Source organism: Mauremys reevesii, linkage group 1, assembly GCF_016161935.1.
Source record: "Mauremys reevesii isolate NIE-2019 linkage group 1, ASM1616193v1, whole genome shotgun sequence".
Classification (NCBI taxonomy): Eukaryota; Metazoa; Chordata; order Testudines; family Geoemydidae; genus Mauremys; species Mauremys reevesii.
In genome coordinates, this window is record NC_052623.1 from 133,004,765 (window position 1) to 133,022,189 (window position 17,425).

General features: G+C 41.1%; 1 protein-coding gene across 11 annotated transcripts in view; it reads left to right on the top strand.

Annotated features, from left to right (window-relative positions):
- The window catches only part of STS (steroid sulfatase), a 169,397-nt gene that overhangs the window by 125,889 nt on the left and 26,083 nt on the right, over window positions 1–17,425 (top strand). For 7 of the 11 annotated variants that reach the window (XM_039535365.1, XM_039535336.1, XM_039535328.1 and 4 more), the window contains one exon: window positions 1,055–1,176. In XM_039535365.1, coding sequence (XP_039391299.1) covers window positions 1,055–1,176 — 122 coding nt within the window. Of the gene's footprint in view, window positions 1–1,054; window positions 1,177–1,746; window positions 1,805–1,967; window positions 2,169–3,813; window positions 3,853–17,425 lie in introns of those variants that run through there. The other 4 variants (XR_005597717.1, XR_005597723.1, XR_005597721.1 and 1 more) reach the window with 4 other exon arrangements.

A 17,425-nucleotide genomic window follows, 5' to 3' on the forward strand; every position in this document is an offset into this window, starting at 1 on the left:
ATGGTGGTGGTCCATGATTTCCAAACTTTTCTCATCAGTTTCTGGCCAGTAGGTTTAATTTCCCAGTAATTACCTGGCAATTTTTTCAAGCATTGGTTGTAATAACAGGGAATTGCATAATAATTAAAATGTACATAGAAGCTTAAAAGTTCAACTGTTTTAAAAACTGTTTTTACAGGATGTCTTTCAAAAAGCTGAAAGAATAATAGCCTTGCTGATCTATGTATGTGCGTGAATTAATCTTTTCTAAAAACTGTTGTAAAACTTGTAATTCACACAATGCCAAAACCGTGGATTGTGATTATTTTTTCCTGTCAGTTCATTCTAGCAACTTGATAGCTTAATGAACAGAAACAGTCATGTTTTGCTGATTATATAACTCCTTTTCCATCTAAATGGATGGATTCCTTCAAAGCATGATCAGATATGTCCAGCAGCTGTTAGAGAACTATTTTTATTTGGTGACCATGCAGTTCATCCCTTAACATGTATTCTGAAAATAATTCATTTCAACTTTGGAATCATTGCATTCATATTTAGTTTAGCTTATAGAATACATTCAGGTAGTGCCCTGAATGTCCCTAACCATGAAAGCTAGGGCAGAACCAATGGCATGTGTTGAAGATTTCACTTACCTGTCCCACAGCTACCACAGCAAATCTACTCTTTTAAGCAGCATTAATGGCTATACGTGTTTGTGTATCTAGAGGCCCATGTTCCAGAAATGTACTCACATACAGCTCAATTATTTCCAGACCAAAAATAGAGAGAAGGGGATAGGAAAGGCAACTATCCGCAAAAGGCAAAATGCAAAATTAATGGTCCTGTGAATAATGTAGAACTGGAGAAAAAATGCCAGCAGGTTTTGCTCCAGATTCACCAATTTGTTGTGTCCCTTCAAGTCATGAAAAGTAGGCCAGCTCTAACACTCCGGCCTTCATGGTGGAATGGCACTTGCACTGTCTGTTAGGAAATAGAAATGCATAGTTAGTTTTTTCTCAGCCAGGAAAGGCTTGTGTTATTCTCCCTGACTTTGAAATGCTTTCTTATTCAGAATTATTGATGGACGTGATCTGATGCCCTTGCTTCAAGGGAAAATTCTCCGATCCGAGCATGAATTTCTCTTCCATTACTGTAATGCATATTTAAATGCAGTGCGCTGGCATCCAGGAAACAGTAAGTAAACTTGCCTGTTCACATTTTAAATATTTCATATAATTTTTATTGCAACTTGAAAAGAATCAGAAAAAAGCCTCAGGCTATGGTTACAAATAAATTGCTTAAAGTGCTGGGTTTTTTTCTTCATCTTTTGTATACCTTTCTCCTTTTTTATCCAGAAAACAAACCTATCTACACAGCCAATTTATTATTTGACATTAATTTGATGCTGCACAACGTTTTATATCAACACAGTGCCGAGACCTACAGTAACTGAGTATATTTTCTAAATTTTTATTTGTTTAGAGCAGAGTTTCTGTAACATGATGTTACATTTGAGTCAGAGCCAGATATTACTTTTTAAATAAAATGTACAGCTAATAGGAATGTTTGCTGGACAGCTTAGTGGGTATTATGCCAACTGGACAATTTTTACTATTGAAAGCAACAAAGTATAAAGGAACCACTGGGACAAAGTCACAAATCCCAAGTGAATTATTAGACTTTTCATGCTTTTATGAACACTATAATTGTGCTTTGAAGGCCAAGGAACTAAACATTGCTCACTGATCTATTTCTTTTTATTAGCTAAGTTTTCATGGTGGCATAATGTCAACCTGTTGCCCTTCCTATAAAGATCCCTGTGCTGAAGGAGTCATTTTCTCATTTAGGTGACACTATGCAGTACTTGTCCCAGGTCAGTTGACACTCATGGTGACAAATTATAAAAAGGCTTCAGAATGTTGACATGACACAAACCTTTTGCACTGGGCATCACCATTCATGCTGTCAATTTCAATGCTTTTCAGCAGGTTTGTTAGCCTGTCAGGAGAGGTGGATTTAAGACTCTGATTCGTAAACCTCAAATAATTTGGAGGTTTAGTGTGAATAATCATCTATACATCTTATCCAAAACTTTCCATAATCATCTTGGATTGCATATGGGGATGAAAATCCTGGAAAATGACAGGACTGATGCAATTAAAAACAGATATCAAGATGCTACACATGTAAGTAAGGCTTTAGGAAAGAAATGCATGAAGTGGTGTATTTGAGAACTAGTACACGATCATGGAATGAAAGGGTATTGTAATGCTCAATCGTGCAACACAAAGATGTGATTATACCATTTAGGTATAGCACCACATCCAGAACAGGGTATAACTGCACTACCCTACAGGGAGTAGAGGACGCAGTGTGTTTCTCAGAATTCCCAGGTCTATAGAGGTTGTTTGCTCACTACCATGTGTGATGCTTTATGGAGTATGTGGGACACCTTATGATATTGCTGATACCAGTATTATAAATTTGCAAAGAATCATGCCAGAGATACCATATGAGGTATCTGCAAAAATGTTATAATTTGCCAAGTCTGATAATCTTTTTAATATGTTTGTATCACCTTCATATTATGAGTTATAGATACATAGGGTATATCTGTGTTTCCAAACTTACGCTGTGCATCTGGGCGACACCCCCAGACAGATTGGCGGCAGCACTGCCCAGCCTGCTTTATGGCCCATCAAGGGACATCAGCTGTACAGTGAACTCATCGAAAGGGTCAGGGGCTACACCTTATGACTCAGCAAGGTATGCAGGGGCATGCCCAAGGATAGAACTCTAAGGCTTCCATAGGGTTGCCAATTTTCTAATTGTACAAAACTGAACACCCTTCCTCCACTCCTTCCCCAAGGCCTCGCCTCTGCCCCACCCCTTCTCTGAGCCTCACCCCCACTCACTCGCTTGCTCTTCCCCGCACTCACTCTCTCTCTCCTTTTCACCAGGCTGGGGCAGGGTATGTTGGGGTATGAGAGAGGGTGAGGACTCTAGCTGGGGGTGTGGGCTCCAGGATGGGGCCAGAAATGAGGGGTTCAGGGTGTGGGAGGGAGCTCCGGGCTGGGGCAGGGGGTTTAAGTGTGTGGGGGGGTGAGCGCTCCAACTGGAGATGTGGGCTCTGGGGTGGGGCTGGGGATGAGGGGTTTGGAGTGCAGGAGGGAGCTGTGTGGCCAAGGGGTTTGGACAGTGGGAGGGAGCTCTGAGCTGGGGCAGGGGGTTGGGGTGTGGGAGAGGGTACGGGCTCCTGGAGGTAGTTTGGGTATGGGATGGGGCTCAGGGCTGAGGCAGGGGGTTGTGATGCAGGAGCAAGTGTAGAGTGCGGGCTCTGGGTGGGAGTTTGGGTGAGGGAGGGAGCTCAGGGCTGGGGCAGGGGGTTGGGATGCGGGAGGGGATGCAGGCTGTGGGTGGTGCTTACCCTCAGGTGGCTTCCGGAAGTGGCCGGCATGTCCCTTGGCTCTTAGGTGGCCAATGGGAGCTGCAGAGCTGGCACTCAGGGTGGGGGCAGTGCACAGAGCTCCCCTGGCCATCCCTCTGCCTAGGGGCTGCAGGGATGTGTCACCACTTCTGGGGAGCCACGCGGAGCCAGGTAGGGAGCCTGTCAGCCCCGGGCCAACCAGACTTTTAATGGTGCAGTCAGCGATGCTGACTGGAGCCACCAGGGTCCCTTTTTGACTGGGTATTCCAGTCAAAAACTGGACACCTGGCAACCCTAGGCTTCCAGGCTATGTGCTGGGTAGCTTGTGTTTGGAACAAAGAAAATACATGGTGCATGGCAAAACCCTATAAAAGGCAGCTGCATCTTCTCCATTTTGTCTTCAGCCCTACTTCTTGTCTTCAGTCCTGCTTCTTGCCTCTGGAGGAACTTTGCTACAAACTGAAGCTCTGTACAAAGGACTGAATGACCCATCCAAGCTGTGGATGTACTCCAGAGGGACTTTCAAGCCACCAAACTCACCAATACTGTTCAGAACCTGGTATATGGACTATGAAATCTTTGTATTATGTGGTTGCATTGCCATTTAGCAACTCTCTTCTTGTTCTTTCTTTATAATAAACCTTTAGTTTTAGACACTAAAGGATTGGCTGGCAGCATGGTATTTTGGATAAGATCCAACCTAATATTGACCGGATAAGGTGGCTGGCCCTTTGAGGTCAGAAAAAACATTTTGTATAGTGGGCAGAGTTTTAAAATAACTTTTCACTGTACTGGACCTAGGTGCTGATTGGGAGCGAGAGACCTTGAATGCAATAAAGGGGCTGTGTGATTTCTTTTTCTTGATGACCAGTGTGGGGATCAGAAGCACTGTTTGTAACTGGTTGGGGAGTTTAACTTCAGCATTACCCACCCGTCTTGTGAGTATCTGCTCTCCCTTTTGCAGCCTGCCCTGACTTTGGCATTTCCAGTGAGGGCTGTCCTAGGCACCACCGGGTCACACCATGCATCTTTGTGGAGTGGAGTTCTCACTCCTTCTCCTGAGCAGCTAGTCAGCTTTGGTGTCCCTTGGGGAAGAGGGGTGAGTGGAGAGTCAGCTTTGGTGTCCCTTGGGGAAGAGGGGTGAGTGGAGAGAGTTGGAGCAATGGACCCTTATCTTCTCAGCCTCTTTAGTGACTAGAATAGAGCAGACCCTCTTATTCCCAGAATTCATGGACTGCAATTTTTCCTAGTACTAAGATGTGCCATACAAGGGTGGCGAGAAGTCTGTTTGCATCCTCCCTCCATGCCGCATAGCAAAACAGAGCTACGCAGAATCTGGCCATAAAGTTTGCTTGATGTCACTTTTGTATGGAAGTGTTGTAGCAGCTTGACAATCATGCAGAGTATCATGCAGAGCACAAGCAGGTGGTAGCTAAACATTCTTCTTCTCTCCCTTTTGTGTCAGTTTCTCTGGAGAGTGTTCAGTTGTCATTGATAACACTCTTTTCCAATCCCAGCTCTTCATAAATACCTTTTCTGTGGAGACAATAGAGCAGCATCCATAAAGATCTTTGCTCAAGCCAGTACAAGGTCCTTCACATTGCTTATCTCACTCCAACATGTTACTGTTGTATAGAAAGAGACTCTATGTACTCCTCTAGCTTGTTGCTCTAGTACGCAGCTGATGTTATCAACATTGCTATGGGCACTGACCTGGCACAATATAGTATTTTCCTCACTTCTGATTTCTCAGTAGCTCTCTGTGGCAGTTCTCTGATATTGTAAGAAGCATCTGATATGTTCAAAATACAGTATATTATTAATTAGTGCTCTTTAAGTGTTCCCAACTTCTCTTATTGGCATTTTGACCACTAGTTTCATATGCAATTCTGAATTTTATTATTACCATTTGAACCCCCAAAATAAGCAGCTGAATCAGCTGATTGTATATACAATTGTTGTACTATAAGTAAAGAATCATATAAAAACTGATGATGTGCTGCTCATGAATATCATTGTGTGGTGTATGTACAGGTGGTGTGTAAAGAGTGATGCATGTATACTGGAAAAATGTTCCTAAAATATGTTGTGGGGGCAGACTTGATAAACAAAGGAATGTTGTTTTGCATGTGTCTCCAGTGTAAATGGAACAAGGTGATTCCAGAGACAATAGAAGTTAGATAGAAGTCACCAGGAGAATGGGAAGTCAATAGCTGATGAGAAGAACTTTAGCTGGGAATACACTTGAAAAGAATACATTTAAAAGGTTTACTGGATTATAAAAAAGAAAGGGCAAATTAGTTCATGGGTATCCTTAAAAAAGGCCTAGAAAACTATAAAATGCTATCCTATCATACTCACTTAACCTTACCCTTCTTGCATTGTGGTTTGCATGTGGGCACAAACCCAAGCCTGCATAACAAAAATGAAATGTATGCAAGTATCAGAGTATTTGTTTCTTTCTTGCCTTTGTATTTTATGTACTCTTTAGAAAATATGCTTCAGCCTCGTAAACTCTGCAGTGTCTGTAATGGCTGTTCCTGCTAGGGATTGCATTTGTCCAAAAGGAAGAGCTTCCAGCATCATTTGTCCAAGTGCAAAAGTTATGTAAGGATTGAGCATTGAAGGTTCCAGAATGCTAGCATGCAAAATATCCTGTGTATGCACTCACATCTATGGCTAGTTTAAATTTAGTTAAAGGGCTGCAAGTCCCATATGACTGTGTATAGTGCCTGTACACCAGAATGGAGCTGGTCAAGCTTTATTTGACAAGAACTTCCAAGAAAAGGATAACAACCAGATCTTTTCTGTACATAGAGAGAGGCTCAGGAAACTAGTGCTAATACAAAAGAGCCCTGTATGAATCTCCACCGTCTTCCCTCTAGCCAGCTGCAGCTGTGGAAGATGCTTGAATTACTGCAGATCTAGGTTTTACCAGAAGGAGGGAGACATTTAGTACCTATCTGGACAAAAGGAAAATAAAGATAAATCATTTGATTTTTTTTTCTTAAATAAACTAAAAACACTGCAACAAAAGACTGAATCCTTAGTACAGTAGCCTTTTTCAGACTGATAGCCAAATGGATATTTAGGATATATGTATCCTCAACACCCAGATGCTTAATTGGATTGATCTCCAAATAATACAGAGTAGAGTCAGAGTATGAATGAGCTGCATACTTTGATGGCTGATCTTCCCTTCACTGTATTTCACCAAGACAAAGTTGTTCTGCATCCTTTTACAAACCTGTTTCTGAGGTCCACCAAAACCAAGCCCTTTGGCTGTGTTTTCTTCTTAAAACCCCATTGTCAACCAAGGGAAGCTAGGTTCCATACCCTATCTAGAGTATTGCTAGTCTATTGTGCTATTTTATATTGAGGTTCTTATACTGAGCCCACTGCTGTGGTATCGGAGTGGCTCTTACTAGTGTGTTACATGATTTGACTAGAATCTGCCATATGTGGTTCTCTTCTTTTTTTCTGTCCTCTGCCCAGGGAGAAAATTGTGTTTGGATTCTTTTACATTTCTTTTTAAATTATTGTTTGTTCTTATTTAGATAAGACTAAGGTATTAGGTGTTAAAGTGTTTTGTAGGTTTTGGGAGCTAATGTAAGGGGAATATAATTTCGATGCAGTGCCTGTCAAGGTGGATCAGATTATGCATTGAGACATGTTATGCTTTAACTGAAAATCTGACCATCTCTTTGCTAGGATTCTGGCAGAATCAATGGCCTGCCTCCATACTGTTTCCATCTAAGAAAGCTGCAGGGCTGCTACCAGTTCTGCTCACATGTTTACATAGCACCTTTCTCGATGTGGCATCTAGGTCTGATGCTCACTTTGGGAGGGCAGTACAGCAATCTTTGTTTAATTAGAACTCCTCAGCCCACCTTCTTGGGGTTTGTAATGGTAAGTAGATTCTGACAAATGGGAATATGCAGAGATCATCTCTAAGAAGAAAGGTTGATTTGCAGTAACTGTGGTTCATTGAGAGTGTTGGCTGTCAACATATTCACGCTAACTGCTGACCATCCCTATTGCACTCTAGGGGCTGGTCTACACTACGGGGGAAAATCGATCTAAGATACGCAACTTCAGCTACGTGAATAACGTAGCTGAAGTCGAAGTATCTTATATCGAATTACCTACCTTCCTCACGGCGCGGGATCGATGTCCGCGGCTCCCCATGTTGACTCCGCTACCGCCGTTCGGGTTGGTGGAGTTCCGGAGTCGACAGGAGCGCGTTCGGGGATCGATATATCGCGTCTAGATGAGACGCAATATATCGATCCCCGAGAAATCGATTGCTACCCGCCGATACGGCAGGTAGTGAAGACTTACCCTAGGACTCTGAGGTTTAATAGAAGGAACTAAGGTGGCTGAGGGTTGGGGAATGCATGGCCCATTGTCTCTGAACATTCAGTACTACAAAGGGCTTTTGTAGAAGCTCCTGAATCTCAGTGATGCTGGAGCCCACACATATTAATATTCTGAAGCTACACGTTTGAAAAATTCTAATTCCTGGTATTTAACCTGTCTTTTTGCCTAATTAGATGTCATCTTAAGTGCTCAGGATCCTAAATCATTAAACATTTACACTTTAAAAGATCATAATCAATGACAATGTAGTTTCTGCTTTTAAAGACTAAGCCGTCTAAGGTTTTGTATAATGTTCTGGTCACTGTATATGTCAGAATATGCTCTGGCCTAATTTAACTTGATCAAATGCTATAGTTCTGCTGATGCTAAGAGACTGGTACTTCTGTACTATGGATTGCTCTTCTCTGTTAAAGTTACAATTTACATAAAGGAATACTGTAAAAAATGTCAAGAGCTGCTGCTCTGGAACTTTACTGGCATAAGAATTAGAGCTATTAAAAATGCATCACTATGACAACGTAATTATAAGGAGAGCATTCATCAAATAAAGAGTGTATTTCTGGTCGCATGGTACTGTTGCATGTTGCAAACTCAGAGGCCTATTCTGCTCTCATTGTGACCATCATTCCATTAATATAAGTGGGAAATACACTGCACACGCTGTGCAGCAAATTCCTGCGTGCCTTGTAAACATTCTGGAATACAAAACAGCACAGTATATATTACAAAGAAATAACAATCCTAATGGGTTTTTTTGCACTATAAGTTAAAATCTGTTGATAAATGTCAAGCTGATTGCACTAGCAACAGTTCAGCTTCTCTATTACAAATGAGGATTTTAGTAATACAAAGGAAACTGCTACTTTTAGACAAAGAAGAGGAAGGAGGGAAAACATAAGCTTCATTTTTGTGTTTAATAGAAATGTTTACTGACTTATCTAGCATGAATGAGATCAACTTCTTATTTTTTTACTAGACAATAAGTTAAACCAGCACTTTTACGGCTTCCTTGCCCTCTCTCCCTACCTCATAGTAGGTTGCTTCCAGTACCAAAACTGTGAGTGTCAATATAAATATTTTTAAGGGCCTTGCCATGGCAAATTAAACTGAAATGAAATGCCAATAAAATCAAAACAGTGCATCATGAAAACATAAATGACTGATAGAAAGGGGAATACAATTCACTGAGATATATTAATCTGCATAGACAGAGGGGAAGAATCTACTAATCTCAGTGTTACATTGCCTCTAGTACTGAGACACAGGATAAAGGGAGAATAATACCCAAGTTATGAGTTTTAAAAATACAAATGAAATTATTAGCAGCTCTCATTACAAGAACAACCACACATCAAAAACAATTAATTGATCCTTTTTGTGAAAAATACTGATTCCAAAACTTTAACATAGTGATGTAATTTATAAATGCTTTTGAGAATTCTTACCCATCAGTTCACTTGGGACATCCCCAACCTCAATGGGAGAGGCTGAGGTTGTCTGGCACAGGGGGCCCCATGCTGCTTCACACATTATGGGCCATATTACTACCAAAGGCCACACTATTATTGTCCCTTCAAAGGCCATCTGGTTGGTCAGATGACATTGGATATTACAGGTTCAGACCAATGGTCAAGGAGCATTCTTGTCAAACCTCTTGCTAGTCAGTCTTTGCCTACTCATTCAACCTGAATTAGTTGGCTAATTTTGTTCTTTGGTAGACCAAGCTTTGTGAAGAATTTCAATTCATAGAATTATATTCATATTGTGTGAGTCAGTAACGTAATATTGTTGCAAAAAAAGGAACATCATTCTGGGATGTGTTAGCCATAGTGTAAGCAAGACACGAGAAGCATTTCTTCCATCTCTTAGCACTGATAAGGCCTCTAGTGGAGTACAGTAACTCCTCACTTAACGTTGTAGTTATATTCCTGAAAAATGTGACTTTAAGCGAAACAATGCTAAGCTAATCTAATTTCCCCATAAGATTTAATGTAAATGAGGGGGTTAGGTTCTAGGGAAATTTTTTTCACCAGACAAAAGACTATATATATACAAATATACACACACACGCACATACAGTATAAGTTTTAAACAAACAATTTAATATTGGTACACAGCAATGATGATTGTGAAGCTGGGTTGAGGTGGTGAAGTTAGAGGGTGGGATATTTCTTATTTACTGCTATATGATGAACTAGCATTTGGCTGAGCCCTCAAAGGTTAACTGGTTGTTAATGTAGCCTCACTCTACAAGGCAGCAGGCATTAAGAGAGGGGAGAGAGCATAGCAGACAGAGACACACACCCTGTGTGTGTGAGAGAGAGATGCACATTTCCCCAGTCTTAAGTACATTGTCTTGTTAATTAGATCAGCTTGCTGAGACCGCAGCTGCTGCCTGGAAGCTCCCTCCATCCTGAACCCTGTCATGTGTACCCCCTTCTCTATGGAAGATGGGGTAAGCGGGGTGCAGGAGTGGGGGGGGCACCCTGACATTAGCCCCCCACTTTCCCCCTCCCCCCATACAGCAAGCAGGAGTCTCTGGGAGCAGCTCCAAGGCAGAGGGCAGGAGCAGCACATGGCAGTGGGGGGAGGGACAGTTGAATGCCAGCAATTGCTAGCCTGCTGGGCAGCTGCTGCACAGGGAACTTAGGGGAGCAGGGAGCTGATAGGGGGGCTGCCAGTCAACACTGGTTCCAAGCCCCCACCAGCTAGCTGCAACGGGCTGCTCTTCCTGCAAGCAGTGGACAAAGCAGGCGGCTGCCAGACAATGTTAGAAGGGAGCATTGCACAACTTTAAACAAGCATGTTCTCTAATTGATCAGCAACGTAACAACGAAACAACGGTAACCGGGATGACTTTAAGTGAGGAGTTACTGTACTGTGTCCAGTTCTGGGCACAACACTTTGGAGAATGTCGAGAGGAGAGCAACACAAAGGTCTAAAAACAAGGAAAGATTGAAAAAAACTGGGTTGTTTAGTTTGGAGAAGACTAAATACATCTTCAAATACATACATTCAAGTCTTCAAGTTTATAGAGAGGAGGGTGATAAATTGTTCTCCTTATCCATGGAGGAGAGGACAAGAAGTAATGGGCTTAAATTGCAACCAGGGAGATTTAGGTTAGACATTATGCAATACTTCCTAACCGTAAGTTAGTTAAGCACTGGAACAAATTACCTAGGAAGGCTGTGGAATTTCTGTCACTAGAAGTTTTTTTAAAACAAGTTAGGGCTTATCTAGACTGGCAAATTTCTGTGCAGTAAAGCAGATTTTTGCACTCAAACTGCAGACGTGTCCACACTGCCAAGCCACTTCATGTGCAGAAACGCCTCAGTTGCAGCGCTGCAAAAAACCCACCTCAACGAGAGTCGTACGGCTATTTGCAGTGGCTCCAGTGCTCTCTTGCCCGTGTAGACACCTGATTGCTTTCTGTGCTGTAATTGGCCTCCGGAGCTGTCCCATAATCCCTCAAGTGACCGCTCTGCTCATTGTTTTGAACTCAGCTGCCCTGGAGACATGCGCCCCTCCCCTTTCAAAGCACCGTTTCTGACAGCCGTTGGGTGCTGTGCTGATCTGCTGTGGGACACAAAGAAAACCATTAATGTGGAATGCTTGTGCTGTTGAACAGAGAGGCAGGTGAGTGGTGTGTGTGTGTGTGTGAGAGAGAGAGAGAGAGCGAGCACCCAGGGAGGGAGGTGGGGGCTGATTTCGGGGTTTCCCCGTCCCCCTGCACCAGGACTGGTTGCTTCCTGCCACTGTCTGAACTTACAAGACAGCATGCCGACACGCTCTCTGTCCCCCAAAACACACTCTCTCTCTCCTCCCCTCCATACACACACACATTCCCTGTCACACACTCTTCCCCCCCCCCCCCAACACACACACTTCAGTTAGAAAGCAGCTGACAATATAGTAGGATGCCCATGAAACAATGGGATTGGAAACCTGCATCATGTGACACTGTGCCTGTCCCATGAGGCATCGCAAACCCTTCCCAAAGCACCCTGAGCCAGTTGCACAGTGGGACAGCTATCCACAATGCGCTCCTGTCTTTGCTGTTGCAAGAGCTGCTAATGTGGATGCGCTCCACCATCACGAGCAGAGTGTGGACACGCAACAGCGGTTTAATTCCAGCATTTTAATAAAAGCAGTATAACTTGTGGTACAGAAACTTGCCAGTGTAGACATACCCTTACTGTCAGGGACGGTCTAGATAATACTTAGTCCTACCTCTGTGCAGGAGACTAAACTAGATGACCCCTTGAGATCCCATCTAATCCTACATTTCTATGAGTTACAGAAATAAAAATGAGTAAAGAATCTACTTTAAAGAAAAAGTTCAAGATTGTAAAGATTTGACTGTCTGGTTTAACACCCCTTAAAGGGGATTGATCTTCCAAGGGTGGATGTTCAGCACTTTCTGAAAATCAGGCCCCTTTATCAGGTGTCTTGCAAGAAAACTAAAATTGAGGCATCCAAAATTACTAGTCACTCTTAAATCCTTGGAAAACGATTCATATTGAAATAGTTTTTCTTTTTTTTTAAGATGGGAGAATATCAGACTTTTTAAAATTGTTGCAACCACATTGTGCATTCTGTTGCCTGCTTAAAATTTTGTAACCCTACGCTGCCAGAGATGGTTATCAGTGCTATACAGTGCTATTTAAAAGCCACAGGACAAGCAGTGGAAATGAGCCAGAAGTAATCAGGTTGCTGTTCTGGAAATGAAAATATCTATTCTACTATGTTACTAGCTAAAAGGTTTGCCTTGTGAATAAAGCTGGTTGAGGAATAGAATAAAAAATGTCCACCTAGCCCTTTTTTTGAAATTTCAACATTTGAAAAAATTAAATGAGTTCTAGTGAATTTCTGCATCTTGGAATATATTGCAGTAATAAAAATGAATTCCATCAATGTCACCCACTGGGAGTCGGATCTTTAAATGTTTATATAGTAGTCAGTGCCAACAATTGTGGTCCGGAGTATCCCACTTTGTATGATATTCCATGAGAGATGTTTAGTCCTCCTAAAGGAGAGGAGTCTTCCTAGTCATTGTTTATTTCAATTTTTTGCTCAGCACACACTATTTTCCTCTATGCACTTAGTATATCTTTACTCAAGGTGCAGGATTATTTCAGCTAATGACAGTGGATTTTTTTTTGTTGAGACTTGAGGTTAAAAAATATGGAAGATTTTGCAGTTGACAGGTGTCAGACAGATCAATTTTTTTTTAAAAAGAAACGTGTTTAGGTTTTACTGCACTATTTTTTTTAAAGCCATGAAAATAATTTAGGCCAAAATCTGTTCTCAGTTACCCGGGTGTAATTTAAAATCAGTGGAGATAAGAACGGCCATATTGGGTCAGACCTATGGTCCATCTAGCCCAGTATCCTGTCTTCCAACAGCACCCAATGCCAGGTGCTTCAGAGGGAATGAGCAGAACAGGTAATCATCAAGTGATCCACCCCCTGTTGCCCATTCCCAGCTTCTGGCAAATAGAGGCTGGGGACACCATCTCTGCCAATCCTGGCTAATAGCCATTGAGAGACCCATCCTCCATGAATTTATCTAGTTCTTTTTTGAGATGTATGATTAGGGAAGAATTTTACCTCTTGTGTAAACTAGTAGAGAAATCAGACTTGTTTCTGAAGATGAAAATGTGCATAAAAGAGTCACAATCTGCAATTTCCCCAGTTTCCCAAGACTGATATGAATTTGTACATTCTAACCCTTATTTTAATTAACAGGGTTGAAAATTATTCATGGTGGTGTGGTTTAGTTTAAAATGTAGCCATATCAATTTGTGACTCAGCATTTAAATAAAATAAATAAAATTAAAGAATGCCAAACTTGTGTACAAAATTATCCCGAGAGCAGTTAAGCATGTAAGTAAGTGCTGGTAGATATTGAAAACTGGGAAATGGCTATGTAATTCTGTAGAATCAATCTGAAACTGTTCTTTCTGTTATAAATGTATGTGCGGGAGGATGGCTGAGGCTAGAGTGGCAACAGCAGTTGTAGAAACAATAATTTCTGTGTAAGGAGATGTTTTCGAACTAAAGTAGTTGGCAACACATCTTGCTCTCTAATTCAGCTCTCCTCAAATAGTTTTGGCTTAATTTTAAAAATGTAGTATCCTCATACATCCACAGAACAAATGAACATTATTTTCTTTAAAATGAAGGGGGTGGGGAATAAATATCTATTGAGATCTTCCAAATAGGCTTTCCTGTGTCCTCTTGTGGAAGAAATAATACTGATAAGAAGATTTGTTCATTGTGCTCCTTCCTTTATGGTGAATGTATGCTATTGCAGCTTCATATGTGAAATGTCAAATGTGTTACTATGCATCACATTAGACCTATAAGCTTTGCCTTAGCTTTGTTTTTGTCTTTCTCTTACTTGCTTTGCTGAGGACTTTTTCATATCAATATTGTTTACCTTTCCTTAAATGAAAAAAGGTAATCAGAGACTATTAGTGATTAATAAAGACTCCTATTGCTTCTGAGAACCCCAGGGCCTACTTTCAAATACAAAAGAGAATAAAATCATCTATTTAGCTGTTTTGGTCCAGGAAGTGAACATTTCCTTTAACACAACGCACTTCAAAAGAAGTGACTATCATACAGTATGATAGCTTGTCTACACTACGCAGCTTTTAGTGACAAGGCAGTGTCGACACAGCCTTGTCACTAAAAGTTAGTGTGTGTAAATGGTCTTGGTTTGTCGGCACTTTTGCTGACAAAATACTTCCAGCCCCACGAGCAGCGTTAGCTTTGTCGGCAATTGTGCGCTCCTGCTGACAAAGCCACATTCACACTGCCACTTGTATCGGCAAAACTTTTGTCTTTCATGGGGAGGCTTTTTTAAGTACCCGTGAAAGACAAAAGCTTTGTCCACAACTTTGCAGTGTAGACATATCCCAACTGTTGCCAGGTAAACATTTTGTTTTCATACCATGAAAACAGATCTCTTTAAATTCATGCTCCTAGCACACCAACCTCATCTCTTCCTTCAGTAAAGGAAGTCAAACAGGTGGCATTGTGTGAGAGTGAGAGGGAGACAGAGCGCACAAGCACAAACCAAGGAAAAATAATCAAAGCAACAAATTTCTCCATTTCCTTTAAAAGCTTTGCTTTCTGATTAGAACAGGAGTAGTAAAACTGATTTAAGAACCTACCAGTCAAAGAGCATGGTGGATGTCCCTTGACACTGACATTCTATTCCCAGACTCTACTACAGTACTTTTTTCTCAGACAAAAATTGCAGCCATAACTGATCGGTCTCTTGAATCCAAGACATCCTGACCTAAATTAGTAATGTTCTTAGTGAATAGAAAAAAGTTGACAGGTTTGAATGATTATATAAAAGCAAAGACATTTTAAAGAGGTAATTTAGTACCATTTAGACGTCAACGTGAATGGGTTGCTGTCAGGAACAGTACCATATATTTGTGGTAGTAAAACAGTCTTGAGGATTCTGACCTATAGAATTTACATCCGTGCCTTGGACAGAAAAAGGATATAAACTAGGGCAGCTTTCTGTTTTTAAAGAGACCATCCATTTGGAAGGTTGGCAGCAGACACAGTGAAAGTAAATAATAATCAGTATAAAAAAGTAGACAAAAATTATGTTCCAACCTTCAAAAGTGGATGTCTGCTCACAAAATCACTTTAAAAAAGGGTGGGGGGGCTCTTTAAAGATCTCCATAGCAGTGCACTTCCAAAGATAGCTTCAATTCAGTGCTAGATTTGAGCCTGCAGCATCCTGCATATTCAAAACATAGCACTGATTCATTCTAATTTTAAAATTGGATTCAAATGACATACGCTGTCTTAGGCAATGTGCTTCCAAGAAAGGAGTTACTTCATATGCATCCTGCCTAGTATATACAGTGTGCCAGATCACTTGGTTCCTCTCTCGCGCACAAAGTGCTTGTTTCTCAGGAAAAAAATCACTGAAAACATGATTGCCTGGAGTTGGCTAATGTATCATTACCTCATTAAGAACACTGTCCTGGAGGAAAGAGTGCCATAAAAGCATCAGAATGAAAGAAGAACTGTGTGGAAAATAAGGTTTCTAATCAGTGCTATGGACTCGGATTCAGAATGACTGTGTAAGTTGCAGACCAGGATACTCTGCTTTCACTTACAGGCCACAACAGACATGCACATATCTAGTGCAGGAAAATAACCACCCTTTTCCTTCTGCCCATAGCAGGCATATAGTGTTCCTCGCCCTCCCCTTCTTCTCCTAGCACAGACAGTTATTTTTCTTCCTCTGCTTCTGCCAGTGCAGGCAGGCACTCTTCCCACTCCCTCTTACATCTTGGTCTAGGTGCTGTATGAGGCCCTCACAACATAATTTATTACATTTTCCTCCTATATCTTGGTTAATTATGTAAGGCTTCAATACTTTAAAAACTTTTTTAAAGCTTCTATTTGTTCTAAGTCCTTTGACTATTTCTCCTTACTGAAAAAGTATGAAAATCTGCCTGCAAACAGAAAAGTGGGGCTAAATTTAGCAAACAAATTGTTTGCTGAAGACATTTCTTTCAGCTCTTAACTAGAAATACAAAGTCCATGAGATCAGACGAAGCAACAGATTGTGACTTTTTACAAATGTATTCTTTATTCAAAACTTTCAATTTAAAAAAATTCTTGGACTGCAGATCAGTCCTGAGTTTGTTCCTTAATTCTATGAGTAGAACTTAGATTTGGGGTTCCAGGGCAAATACATGTTTGAACTTTATTCTCCAGGACTACATTGCTGTTTCTTTTACACCACCAGAATGGCATTCGGGGTCTAGGATACACTGGCAGTGTTGCAGAGGGAAGCTGCAGCAAGCTGCACCCTAAAGGCTCATAAACGAAAAGACAAATAAAAGGAGTCAATATTTATTATTTTTTAAAAAATTCTCAGGAATTTTAAGCCAGTCTCATTACTTTTTTGAGTCTTGACTCATGATTTTTGAGTGCTAGGGGTTGGAAACACTGCAGCGGAGGAAGTCCAAAGCCTTTTACCCTGCGTCAATGTTAATCCTCCAAACACACATGAGAATATTTCTGCCCTCTCTTCATTTTGTGAGCAGAGATGTTTCTGCTGTTACATACACTTGGTACAATCTGAAGTCATTGAGGTAGAATTCCTGTTGACTCCAGTGGCAGCTTTGCCTGTATGAGGACTTTAAGTTCAGGATAATTTTGTTATCTAGAATCTCCTCATTGTCTTCATCTCCACTGGCCAGTCCAGTCTTGGATATTTCCTTTTATTCCTTTCTTTATCCTCTTAGCATGTGAGCCAGGGAAAAATTACTTAGGTGGTACCTATTCATAGAGGTACCTGAGTGTGTCAATTAATCATTTGCTAAAGCTACTGAAACACTATGATATACAAACACAAGGTAAAAACATACAGCAAGGAAAATAGAAAATAAAAGTTAGATGTAATCACTTCATATACAAGAGTATTTTGAGCCTATATCTGCAAAATTAAATGAGATGGAAATTTCAGGAAAATAATTGTATGCAAAGAATTCTAAATAAATGCAGAAATCATGGCACATTTCTCCTGAGAAAATGTCTTGCCGCTGCTAGCTTGTTAAGTGGATTCACTGTCTGTCTCTGATCTATCATT